The following is a 14,485-nucleotide window of genomic DNA, read 5'->3' as shown; positions in this document are numbered from 1 at the left end:
TAGGCTAGAAACCATACTTATACATGTTATCGCATAAATTACCTACGGATAGACAACTTTAAGATATTCCTAGACCTTTTCGAGTCAAAATACTATGAGTGTAGTGACTGACAGAATTGGTCTCTCTTTCTTCAATTTAGTGATCACAGAATACTTTCAACAAAGTTCAAATCTGTTAACATGTCATCAACCAAAGGTTATTAATTCATGCAGCTTCAGAAAATCAAACTCATTATTTACCCTGATGTCTTCTTCAAGCAGCTGGCCACTTTCACTGTGACTTAGAACACTTTCAGCAATGTGTGTAGCATGAGAGGTAAGCTTGTCAATAATCTCCTGCTCTGTCACACGTGACTTTGGTGATTCTAGAATTAAAACAAAATGCATTTAACATGTGTCAAATACTATTTGGAAAAAGATATTGTGTTACCTCAGTGCAAAAAAGTAGTTAGCTGCTTCTTTGTGTTAATGAAGTTAACCACTATTTGCATTGAAAGTACTTAGGCTGCTTCCTATGTCAATTCAGTTAAACCACTTTTTGCACTAAAATAGTTTATAGCTACTTCTTAATGTTAATACATTTAACCACTTCCTGCTCTGAAAGCAGTTAACTACTTTTTGCACATAGGTTACAAATTATGTTTATCACATCTAGATTTCATAATTGTGCTTTCTGTGTTCCAGTCTTGCTATAAATGATGCATTAAGTGTATTTGGTTAATCACAAAAGCATTAGAATTTTTAAAAGCATTAACCTTAAGCAATTATTGTTATATCAAGTCTGAAATCAATTCAATAAAAAACTCATACTGAAGGTTTTTTTGTCCATATCTGTCGGTTAATAGGCTTAGATTCATTAAATTTTGTTAAACAAGCCTTAGCAAGGTTATTTAGCATTTACACAATTGTTTCATTTAAAATTTTATTAATAGCACACAAAACATCAACATGAGGTGCAGAAAAATGTGTTATAAATATTGCACAAACATTTTTTCTCAGGTTAGCAATAAAACACAGCAAACATTATAAACAATTAGCAAAACTCACTAACTACAACACAGTACAATTTAAAACAAATGTTAGACAATCTTTGCTGTAAAGGAAAAAACATCTGAAAATAGCTTGCAAAAAGGAAGACTTGGACTGAATTACACCTATGAAGCTATGATACTATTAAAGTTCTATCTTGTAAATGTTGTCAATGGATTAGACTAAGTAAACTTATATACCTATTTTTAATTAATTTCATTTCTAAAACAGAAGAGCATTTTGCATACTTTTTCAACTTGATCAACTGACAGTATCGGAAATTTAAACCTTAAACTGAGGTGCTGCATCTTTGTTCTTTTTTTAAAAAATGAAATTCAGTCAAAATGTCTTTTAGCAAACTTTTTTAGTACAGTTGAAAGCTGAAATCTTGAACTCTCTTAAAGTCAACATTTGCTGGTAGTCCAAATTAAGCTAGTCATGATTTATTTATATTCAGGTTACATTTAAGTTGCCTGAATTAGTTCAAGAATTCTTGCATCAAATGTACATAACTGTAGTGAATAAACATGCATAAGACTTAATCAAAATGTGATCACATATCAAAAGTGATATAGTGCTGTAATATCAAATATTAATGCATGCAGTGTTTGGTGGAAATAAAAACATGTTTTGAAGCCTTCTAGAGTCTACCAATAAAGACAGTAAATCTTTCTAAAAATTGTTTGACCTATTAAATGTACGATAATAGTTTACTAACATTCTATTTTAAATATTTAAAATGCCTAGGTGATTTCAATTTGTTGGTCTTTTTCAGTATTATTTTTCTAGAAATGGCTCAAAACATAACTGTATAAACATGTGCAGTATTAAAAAACATTGTTCTATAAATTTGAATATTTCACTGCAGTTGTTTGGAATACCTTTAACATCTTCATCATTTATCACTGAAGCTGACTGAGAGGGAGTTCTTAGGGATTTTGGGGTTATCTCTCCTGATTTCTTCTCTACGGATTTGTCTGCTTCAATTTCTTGATCTTCATCTGTTTTTCTTTCAACTTCATCTGTTTGTGCCACTTCTTCTTCAAGTTTTTCAACTGGTTCTTCTTCTGGCTTTTCAAGTTTTTCCTCATCCTGCTTTTCATCATGTTCTTCATCATGCTTTTCAACTTCTTCAGCTCGCTTTTCAACTTGTTCTTCAACTTGCTTCTCAACCTGTTCTACCTCTGGCTGCAGATCTTCAACAAGAACTTCAGCTTCAATATGGCCTTCTTCCTCAATATGGTCAGGGATTGTCAGTTCTGTTTTTAGATCAGTAACATCAGCTTTTTCAGATTGTTTGCTTAACTCAGACTTCTCTTTTTCAGTAAAATGTGAAACTTCTGTTTGCTCCCTAATCATTTGTGTTTCACCTTCAAGATGCGTCAGCTGGCTTTGCAAAGGTCTGTAGGACTTGAAAACCTCAGAAGAAGGTCGTGACCTTGATTTTCCACTGATATCTGACCTATCAGATAAAGGTGGTGAACTGTGTGACCTTTGGAGACCTTGTGCCTTTGGCGAATACTTCATCTCAGACTTTGACCTTTCAGGGGACATGCCCTTTACACTCTGAGCCTGCTCTGACTTTGCTCCACTATCCATACCAGATTTACGTCCTACAAAACTTGTATGTTTCAATCCCTCCCAAACCTCCCTCTCAGTCTCAAGGTCATACGATCCTGCACCCTCTGTAAAATGTCAAAGGTTAGCTCAAATCAAACATGATGAATGACAACATATAATTGATTATATTTGTAGGCATCTTAAACATAAAGAAAAAAAATGCTATTGTTTATCTGGACATGATAAACACATAAATAAACCAGTACTGAAAAACTAGTACATATAAAGCAATCATTTCGATATATTACTAATATTAATTAGAACATCAACTATTCTAATATAGATATAGAAAAAATTAGAGAATTTTCTCTAAACAAAGCAATCACAAACTTAATTTAATAATAGACATCCAAATAGGACTGAAATTCATTGCTAAGTTCTGGGATTAAGTTAAAAAAAGGCCACTAATGGCAAAGGACTTCGGACACTTTCTATATGAATTTGCCTACTCCAAGAGTGAAAAATAAACCACTAAGAAATAAGTATTTAATTACATATACCATCAAAATACATATTTGAGATTATTTCTTAAAGTCAAATTTTTCAATATTTTTTCATAAAATGGTAATTTTTGCTCTAAATAGAATTTCGTACCCTGTTATATACATATAAAAGCTATTTTGCTTTAAAGAACATTGTTCCCCACCCCGTGCATCAAAACCATATTTGACCAGCATATGTAGATATTAATTATACACATTTTGTACTGTGGAACAGTACTTTTAAACAAAAAATATAACTACAGGGTGTTCCCAAATGTAAAGTAACTAATACTTTTTATATTCAGTTTTAATAATTTGATAGTCACATATTTTTACATCTGTTTGTAACTAAAATACTATACAAATGTTTGAATGGGCACATATAGGCATGTTATACGTGTAGAGTAGTGAGAGAAGCAAATACTGTGAATTCATTATTATTCATTGGGTTAAATTTTCATTCGCATATCCTGTTTGTTTGTTGTAGTAGATTGGCAAATGTGTGCTGTAAAATACTAGCAACACACCAGGTAATCTTCTGCATGCCCTCCTCGCGACGCGCACACCAGGATGTAATTTGTTTTCCATTTTGTTTTTATTATTATTTTTTTTTTGTATTTTTTTATATATTTTTCATTTCTTTATTTCTTCATCTTTTTCTGTGCATTTATATTTATTTCTTTTAGACACATACTACATGTGACACGCATTCATCACTTCATGTTCTTCCTTCAGTAAAAATTGAATTGAAGATTTTCTTTGCGGCGGACTAGGCCTAAAAACAACAAAAAAGGGGCAATATGTGCACAGCATTTTATCTGATCCTGACTATAGTCTATCCAACAGAAATAAAGCTTGGCATTGATATGCCTGTGATGCATAGGTCAAGAACAGTAGCTTCTTGGCAGGTCATATCAGTGACGGTTTCACATTCAGTGTGATGCAACGAAAGTGATGTGTCAAGTCGCTTTCCATGCAGATGGCATATACAAATACAGCTAGACGCGAACACGAACTAAACGGTCCAGCCGAGTTTCAGGTGGAACTTTTAAGCAGCGACCTGCTTCAACTTTTCGAATATGTTTTGCCCACAACTTCAGCCCTGAATAGACAACATTATCTATAGATGGGTTGTTGTCAGACTTATCCGGATTTAACTTTTTCCGATCCAGCTTCTTTAGGCAAGCCTCAGATAGAACTGTCATTTCGGATACATTTTTATTACATGTTTAAGCGAAATGAGCCGTGCTTTGAGAAAACCAACATAGTGGCTTTGCGACCAGCATGGATCCAGACCAGCCTGAGCATCTGCGTAGTCTGGTCAGGATCCATGCTGTTTGCTTTCAAAGTCTATTGGAATAAGACAAACCGTTAGCGAACACCATTGATCCTGACTAGACTGCGCAGATGTGCAGGCTTGTCAGGATCGATCAATGCTGGTGGAAATTGCACTATGTTGGTTTTCTCATGGCGCGGCTCAAATATTATGTGTGCCACTGGTACTTATCCTAAACAAAATCCCACCCTACGGCCTTGATAAGATTATTGACTTTTCTTATTATTAATTATACATCACACAAATAGCTGCCATCACTTATAACAGAGCTATACAGACATGTACATGTACTTAAATAACTACCTGAACCACTGTAATAAAACTAACCGGTCACTTATACATGTATACCTATTCACACAATGTAATGCGTCAATAACTTTACATTATGAACAGTGTATAGATAAATCAAGTACAGGTTGTCTGGAAAAATATCGTTCCCTTTTTTATTTATTTATAGGATTTTAATCTTAAAATGTTATTTTTTCCTTAAATAAACAGATTTTGTCACTTTTTTCGACTGGAATTAAAATATTTAAAACTTCCGTAAAGTGATGACATTATATTTTCACGGAAATTTAAACATTTTATTTTTTCAAGAAAATATACCCTGGCCCAGATAAAATAAGAAAAACATCTTGATAGGAACAGATACAAATCAGTTTCTGCTGTAATAAATTAACTAATACATTGGTTTATCACTGACTCGAAATGCTTTGGGTATTGTTTAAATACTTAAGGAGAAATTTGCATTTGAAATGTAGGCTAGAAGCATATGATAGTGTCCGAAGTCCTTTAAAAATACTGTTTCTTGACTTTCAAAAGTCCATGTTGATAACTAAATGACTGACAATAGGACAATTTAAATAGAATTTAAAATAAATTTAAATTAATTTAAATTAGAACATTGTCTCAAAACCTGGCAAACTAGATAACAAAGGAAGAGTTTTGATTAATCAGATTAAAATATTACACGGGAAAACTGGACAAGCACATTCAGCAGTTCTTTAAATCACCGTTAGAAAATATCTAACCAAACATTAATACACTTTAACATTTGATACATTTTCTATATATTTGCATTTTCTCTTTAATACTGTGAAATATTTTAATTGTGTGGGCACAAAATTCCATGATTTGGGCAAAAACAACTATTTCATGAGGATATGAATTCAAGGATTTCAAATTTTGAAAAGAAAATGAATGAGAATTTCACTTGTTCATTTGGATATAATTTTGTGGACTGGTTCAACCAAGAAAAAAAGTCCCCCCAAAAATTAATAATTTCACAGTATTTAAAAAAAGGCTCTGTCAGCACTTTAAAGTTAACTGTATTCCTAGGAATTTTTAACACCTTGTGCTTATTGTAGTGATCATGCATTTAAATGAAAATGCTGTGTGGAAAAAAAATAAAACAATTCCTCATGCATTATGGGTAATCAATATTTAACTTAAAGAATTGCTAACAATACAGTGCAGTACCCTAAATGAACACTGTCTATAAAATGTGCAAGGTCATGGGGTAATACCAAATCCAATAGAGTTTTGTTAGGAAAATAAATGACATGTTAGTTATTTTGGTAAAGGTAACATTTCAAACAAACAATAAGTTTTAAAATATCATAATCAAACTTTCATGAAATTAAACAACTGTAAAGGGCTTAAACAAGTGCACAACATAACACCACAATGGCTGAAGTACAATTTCAGATGTGCAGTAATTCATGAAACTTTGGGCGGGAGAACTTTCTTATACCTCTGTCATGTGGATAATTAGGTAAACTACGAACACTGTCGGACCTATGTACATCCCTTGCCTCATAACTCCAGCTATGTATTGATAAGGTAGCATCTATATCTCCAGCAGTGTAATCTATTTCTAAATTTCATGGAAAAAATAATGTCAATTTCCTTTTCCTTTCATAGTGATGTCATGTAACTGTTTTCAACTCACAGAAATTTTTTTGAAGGTATACAGTCTTTGATATGCTGACAGATCAATTTACAATCAAGACAATGACATGTTATTTACAACATTAAGTCACTTGTTTCATTCATACCAGCCCTTTAAAAAATCAGGATGAAAAAACAAACATCCAAGCTGTTTGTGTATGCATGTTTTACATTAACCTTTACCCTGCTGAATTTCTAAAATGGACTGGTCCATCATTCAAAATGAGCAATACCATTCATTATTCGAAGGGGTGTCTGCCGAAAATTTACTGACTGAATTTCGAACAGTGCAGACCATGATCAGCCTGCATGGATGTGTAGGCTGATCTTGGTCTGCACTCATCATAAAGGCAGAACTATTTGCCAGCAGCAGGCTAAATTTTAATGATTATTATATATCCATGTTAACAAAGCAATTTGCTTGCACTTTTTTCATTTCTTGCATATTTGTCACACTTATTTCTCCCTGATCGGGTACAATTATTACTTGCATATTGTCCACACCTATATTGATAAAACTTAAATACAGTAACTGCTACCTATTTTTTTTGCTGACAACATATTGCTTGCAAACTGGCAACATCAATTAATTGCAGAATAGCAACATCCATTACTTGTTCACTGACAACCCTATTTCTAAAAATATATTAACACATTATTCTGTCTATCATAATTAAGCATTGGTCTATCTTACTCTTTAACATGGCTTATGAATGTGTATTGCTCACTGGACACACCTATATCTTACACACTGGATACATCTATTTTTCATTCATTGGCATATGCCTATTTCTAACATGTAAACACATCTATTTCTCCTACTTCTTGTACATAATTGACACATATTTGTCACACACTGGTCACATCTATTTCTAGTATATTGGCCACACCTATTTTTTAGCTCTTTGGTTATGCATATTTCTAACATTGGCACATCTGTTTGTTGATCGTATGCCAAATCTGTTTCTTACCAGATAAACTCTACTTACAACAAGCACAACAAAATTTCATATTACATTAATTTTGTACCATACCAAAGAGCCAAATATATGCCAGGGTAAACTGACAAAATACTGGCCAATGACAATATCAGACTTATACTACAAAACACTGCCAAACAGAATCCTCACCACATCCAGTAATAGTAATTAAAATTTTTGGAGTCTGTTTTTGATCTTAAATATGGGAAATAGAATGAAAATATGAACATTAGATTACAAAAAACTGACTTGGCTCATTCTTAAAAATCAAAGCACATAATTGAGCCGCACCAAGATAAAATCAACTTAGTGGCTTTGCGACCAGCATGGATCCAGACCAGCCTGCGCATCCATGCAGTCTGGTCAGGATCCATGCTGTTTGCTTTCAAATGCTATTGCAACTAGAGAAACCATTAGCGAACAGCATGGATCCTGACCAGACTGCACGGATGCACATGCCAGTCTAGATCCATGCTGGTCGCAATGTTGGTTTTCTCATGGCGCGGCTCATGTTACATCTGGAATAATATTTTTTCAATATCTGACAGACTATTTTAATCAATAGATGATCAACTTACTAAAAAATTTACTTTTTCCTTAATGAATTTATCAATATATTTTTAATTGGAAATCATTTCAAATTATACCAAGTTTTTAGATGAAGACTTCTGAGTTAGATGAGTTAAATGAGTACTTTCACATACCTCGTTTTGGCAGTTTCTTTATGTCAGTTTGGCGCCCCTGTAATTTCCACTCATTTGGAACCTCAGCATCTGAGTCATCACTAGCATCTATAAATAGTAATAAAAGTCATCATCTGTATCCGAAAAAAAGTAACATGAGTCAATTCAGTGCCAAAAATAGAAACACAAATAATAACTTTAAGTTCCAAATATACATTAATGGGCTTATATATTGTATTGCTATTATAATATGCAGGTTATTGTTTAAAAGTATGGTATAATAATGGAAGAGAATATACAGATTACAAAAATGATGTATTCATAGTAAAATATTTACAAATATATAAACTGACATATCATTTAAGATTTGAATTCATTTGACAGAAAATACACACAATGTAATGAATGTTGTAAACATAAGCTGAAAGTCTTCTTTCTTTAATCATAAAATATGGAGTCCATTTACATTTTTCTTGGAACTACCAAATCACCTCAAACAAAATATAAAAAAAAAAATAATAATAATAAAATGCCACATCAACAAAACAAAATAACTTAAAAGATTTCTTACTTATGGGAGATCACTTCTTTTCTAGATCTCTAACTTAGTAATTCTACTTATAATCTGCACTTAAACCTATATGTACCCAGTACATGAAGCTAAAAAATGTAGAAAGGATTCACTTATCTGGTCTGATAGCATGGCAAGAATATACATGTACACTTATTAAACGACAATGGCATATAGGCCTGAAGTGGCTGTAAGCATGACTTAACCTATATTGCATGCAGGCGTAGTCCGAGTGCCAATATAAGTATAGGTCTCTAAGAAGCTCTGCTAATAACCACATAAGAAATATCACTGCCACTAACTGAGTTGTTTATTATATACCTAAACACAAAAACAATTACTCAATTGCTTGAATCAATTAATTACTATAATTATAAAATATCAACGTTAATGATTTTTTTATCAGAAGGACAAAGACCAGTAAACTGATGTCAAAAATGATGTCACTCATCCATGACAGGCCAATAACAGGTTAAAATGCTCACTTCTGGTTATAATGCCCAGTTCCTGTTACATGGCTGGGTTATATGATTTCCTCCTATGCAGTTTTGTTACTATTTATAGTAAGGTATGTAATAACAAAAATAAAATAATGTGCACAGGTGTATCACTCAAAACTTGAATATGATGAAGAGGTGTTAACAATAGTCTAAACTTCTTTCAACTATAGAACTAATTGAAAGAAAATTCAACGTTACTTTGCTTTTACTGGATGATTATAAATCATATGAGCCGCACCATGAGAAAATCAACATAGTGCGTTTGCGACCAGCATGCATAGTCTGGTCAAGATCCATGCTGTTCACAAACGCACTATGTTGATTTTCTCATGGCGTGACTCATATCATTTATTGGGGATGAATGAAAATATTTGTCACAAGTGATGTTTTAAATTTCTGACACATTATATATTTTCTACAACAGGTATGATAATTCTTTTTGATCTTCATTCACAAAAATGTTAAATAAGTCAAAATACTGCCTGCTTAATTAAATTGGTTATCCTATATAAATTGATGACACATTAACTGTTTGACTCAAGTGGTAGAGAAGTTAGTTATTTAAATTATAACATTTCAAGCTATATTCTGGGAACAGGAAACAGAATTTAAACCTTTTGTATAATTTTACGATAATTATTTTATAATTTGGTAGGGTGCAGGAGTGGGGGGAGGGGGGGAACAGTGCATGTTACCTATAAGACCTGGCTGTAATGTATCGTGTACATCATGATAACTCTGTTGTGAAGCTCTTGCTGATAATTTAACTGTTTCTCCGACTTTAATTACTGAACCATCTGGTCCATATATAATGCTGCCTTTTGTTGAACCTGCATCCCCATCCACCTGGCTACCCGCTATACACATAAAAATGTTGCAGAAACAAAAGAAATAAATAATGTGCAAAGTAAATACTAAATTAGCTTGCCAAGTAAAGGTCACCTTGTCAACATCAATGTCACCTTAATTAAGGTTAATTTAAAAATGGTTAATCACATTTTAAGCAACACCTGATGACATTTTTCATGTAAGGAACACAAATTCCTAGAGTTTGATCCTTATGAGAAAAGCATATTTCATTATTTTTTTTAGAAAATTGTGCAATTACTCCCCTTTATCATAAGCTAAGTATTTCCTAAATTATGGAAACAAAACATGTCATTGGAACTCATAACAAAGTGCGATTAAAGCATCTATTTCACATGAAAATGAACAAAAAATGGAAAAGTTAGGATCTATATTTACTTTGGACTTCCTTGGACTACATCATGCAATCATATTTTTTTAAACTAAATTACTGACCTTATCATCACTGACACATACTAAAAGACATTTACAAATATCACAAAACGATATATTTCACTGAGTGAATAGTTCCCTTTACTTGGCAATTGTAAGAATGACAATACTGTGACAAAACTAACGAAACTCTTCAGTCATAATTTTTAAAAGTCTTTTTATTAAAACTCACCCAATCATTATTTTAACAATAAAAATGATCTTAAAAATACTATAGTATTTAAGTCTAAACACTATTCTTAATAAAATTTGTGGTAAAAAATGCATCAGAAATTTCGAAAATTTTCAATAAATTGAAATTTCAAATTATATTCATTAGCTTGTATATAGGTGATATTTTAGCACAGTAACCCTGAAGAGTTTCACAAAAACATACTGAAAGCAAGAACAATTTTTTTTTAAAAAAAGCACTATAAAAATTAATGTAGTTAAATAGCACTGTTTTATGTTAGATGGTCAAATCATATTTTGTTATACTTCTTACTGCTGTCTACATTCATTTATACTCATATAGTCGTCATATTACGATATACTCAAGTTACATACTTACAGTGTATTTACATTTATTTTTACATTTTATTTGACTTTCCCTGTTGAATTAGGGTATTGAACTATTAATCAGACTATACTTGAGCCGCACCATGAGAAAACCAACATAGTGCATTTACGACTGGCATGGATACAGACCAGCCTGCGCATCCATGCAGTCTGGTCAGGATCCATGCTGTTCGCTAACTGTTTCTCTAATTGCAATAGACTTTGAAAGTGAACAGTATGTATCCAGACCAGACTGCGCAGATGTGCAGTCTGGTCAGGATACATGCTAGTCGCAAATGCAATATGTTGGTTTTCTCATGGTGCGGCTCATATCATCTACTGTTTGTTCCACCTTTTCAGTAACATTAGGCTTTTCCTTGATATGTCTTTAAAATACAACAGTACCATTGATATTATACAATCATTCAAAAGACCTTATATGGTGGTACCAGTATCTCTTTAGAAAATATCCCGAATGGTTTTTAATTAATCATCAAACAACATAATCATCATACAACAAATTTGATAGGGTAGCGACCATTGTAAAATTAAGCTGTTTTGAATAGGTTTTTATTAAGTTTAAATTCTAATTTTATTTGTTGATAGATTGTTATAAAATATTCAGAGTATCTTAGCATAAAAGCAAAATTTCCATATTTTGTTGGGTTTTTTTTTTAAGTTGTAGTTTGGACAGATTTTTACACAGCAAACATACATTTTCAGTCATAAAATAGACATTATTCAAGACATCGTTAAAATTCGAAAAGGTTCCAATTACCACCCCTGTAGACCTTAAGAATGGTGTACACCCTATGTCAAGATCTTACATAATGAAGCAGAAACTCATAAACAATATTAATATGGAAAATGTGGGTCAAACAATATTGGTTTCTATCTCTCACTTCATAAATGTTTTGATTTTGCTTTCAAAATCTTTTAGTCGATCAAATGCAATATACTGAAGTTGATTATATTATGGTACATGTATTCTAATTTCCTGGTTAATTTTGAGTTTCTCAAAACTTGCAAATATATCAGAACTTGCCTATAATATCACCAGGTTGAGCAAACCCTCTACACTCTGACTAAATATCAGAGTTTTTGTTTTCCTGAAGCCTTGATAAAGCCTTTAAATTTATTAAATAAAAAAAAAAATGGAAGTAAATGAACATGACGGAAATTACCTGTCAGAATAACAGGCTTCATATGGCAGCTCAAAAGGCTTCTATCATAATTTTAGAACATTTTTTCTTCATATTCTGGTGCCATTATGTAATATAAAAACATATTAAATTTAGTGTAGAGAGTTTGCTCAATACTGATTTTTTTAACTGAAAGGTATACCATGGGATCACACATTTATAGCTCATAATATATTATCCCTTCAACATAGAGAAACAGGAAGTATGAAAGAGATATAGTAGAAAAGTACCTGATTTTGATATACACCAAGACAATTTTAAAAGGTAGGTTTTTTTACTTTTCTTAGTAAAGAATTGGTAGTGAAACCCATTTCTACCTCTATCACAAAAAATTCACCGACCAAGACCAAATTTTTAAGAGATTAAACTTTCTATGTTTAATTGCCCATCTGCACACTTACAAAGACTTCCAAAACTCTTACTACTCTTGATTCTTCTGGGAGTGGCAGAATTGTGGGAGTGGCTTACACTAAATTTTGGAAATACAGGGACTGTGATTGGCCAGCCTATCTCTGATTCCGATGAATCAGCTTGATCAATCTTAATCTTTATGACATCAGTGTCAGAATGTCTGTCAAATTCTGTGCCGGAAGTCCATTTATCAAAGGACTTATTGAATGAAAGGTTGCTAAGGCTTGACGACAGTCTGGTGTTTGGTGAGAGTCTGGTTTTGGTTTTTGTAAGATTAGAAACTGGAAGGGTTTCTGAAGATGTGATTCGATAAATATCAGAGGACAGTCCTGTTCTGGTTGTTCTGTGAGATTTTGATGACTTCTTTGCAGTTTTTATTTTGTTCAAGGCAAATGGACCGGGTTCAATTTCTGTCTGGTTACCAGCTTGACTGTCATGTTCTAACCATGACTGGTTAGAGACGGTAAGACCAGAGGTCAAGGTCACTGGCACAGATTCAACATGGGATTCAGTGTCTGTCAAATCAAGTGATTTAACAGAATTTGTTCGAATGGTTGTGGCAACAGGAATTTTAGCAACGATTTTCTTTCCAACAGAGGAAACTGACAAAATGTCATTAGAGGGAAAACTGATTTCAGTTTTTCTGGACACAGGTCTTAAGTTATTCTTCATTCTGCCACTTCCTTTCAAAGCTGTATCTGAGTCTGAGAGAAAACAGTATAAATCAATATGAAAACTGTAATAATGTGTGCATGAACAAGAGTTAACCTTACTTAAACCTTAGTTTCATAGCATTGCCATGTCAAACATAACAGTTTTGTTGTAACCTATATCAGCAGTTGTAAATGCTTCATCTATGATACTTTAAACCCTGTTGTTTTTGTTTATATGACAGAATAATTACAAAGAAAATGAAGAGTCAAAATATTTTATAAAGACCTGCCTAAATAATGCAATTCATCATGAAAAGAATGCATAAAGTGTAAAAACTCAAAAACACTGACATAATTCAAAATAAAACAAGAGCACCGCCTTGCGGGTGCTGACGCTCATCTGATTTTTTTTGTGTAATAGAAATATTGTCCTACCCATGATTTTCTAAGTCTAAAAAGGGCCATCATTCTTGCAAAAAGCAGGATAGAGTTATGTTTCTTGATGTACAGTGTCCACTTATGATGGTGAAAAACTGTTGCAAGTTTTAAAGCAATAGCTTTGATAGTTTATGAGAAAAGTTGACTTAAACATAATACTCAACCAAGAAAATGATTTTCTAAGTCCAAAAGGGGCAATAATTATTGCAAAAAGCAGGATGGAGTTATGTTGCTTGCTGTACAGGGTCAGCTTATGATGGTGAACAAGTGTTGCAAGTTTCAAAGCAATAGCTTTGATAGTTTAAGAGAAAAGTTGACCTAAACATAAAACTTAACCAAGAAATCTGATATTTTCTAAGTCCAAAAGGGGCCATAAATCTTGCAAAAAGCAGGACGGAGTTATGTTTCTTGCTATACAGGGTCAACTTATGATGGTGAACAAGTGTTGCAAGTTTTAAAGCAATAACTTTGATAGTTTAGGATAAAAGCTGACCTAAACATAAAACTTAACCAAGAAAACTGATTTTCTAAGTCCAAAAGGGGCAATAAATCTTGCAAAAAGCAAGATGGAGTTATGTTTCTTGATGTACAGGGTCTGCTTATGATGGTGAACAAGTATTCCAAGTTTCAAAGCAATAGCTTTGATAGTTTAGGAGAAAAGTTGACCTAAACATAAAACTTAACCAAGAAATCTGATATTTTCTAAGTACAAAAGGGGCCATAAATCTTGCAAAAAGCAAGATGGAGTTATGTTTCTTGCTATACAGGGTCAGCTTATGATGGTGAACAAGTAT

The 14,485-nt window shown here is 32.6% G+C and overlaps 1 protein-coding gene across 30 annotated transcripts in view; it reads right to left on the bottom strand.

Annotated features, from left to right (window-relative positions):
• The window catches only part of LOC123538660 (uncharacterized protein KIAA2012 homolog), a 107,673-nt gene that overhangs the window by 53,213 nt on the left and 39,975 nt on the right, over positions 1-14,485 (bottom strand). For 23 of the 30 annotated variants that reach the window (XM_053530734.1, XM_045322908.2, XM_053530732.1 and 20 more), the window contains 4 exons: positions 12,591-13,304; positions 8,102-8,188; positions 1,911-2,714; positions 241-365 (listed from right to left, as the gene is read on the bottom strand). In XM_053530734.1, the coding sequence (XP_053386709.1) occupies positions 241-365; positions 1,911-2,714; positions 8,102-8,188; positions 12,591-13,304 (1,730 nt within the window). Of the gene's footprint in view, positions 1-240; positions 366-1,910; positions 2,715-8,101; positions 8,189-9,846; positions 10,009-12,590; positions 13,305-14,485 lie in introns of all 30 variants that reach the window. The other 7 variants (XM_053530755.1, XM_053530754.1, XM_053530757.1 and 4 more) reach the window with 5 other exon arrangements.

The sequence above is a fragment of the Mercenaria mercenaria genome, chromosome 18 (assembly GCF_021730395.1).
Source record: "Mercenaria mercenaria strain notata chromosome 18, MADL_Memer_1, whole genome shotgun sequence".
NCBI lineage: Eukaryota > Metazoa > Mollusca > Bivalvia > Venerida > Veneridae > Mercenaria > Mercenaria mercenaria.
The sequence above is the reverse complement of the archived record's forward strand: the minus strand, read 5'-3'. Positions and strand labels throughout refer to the sequence as shown.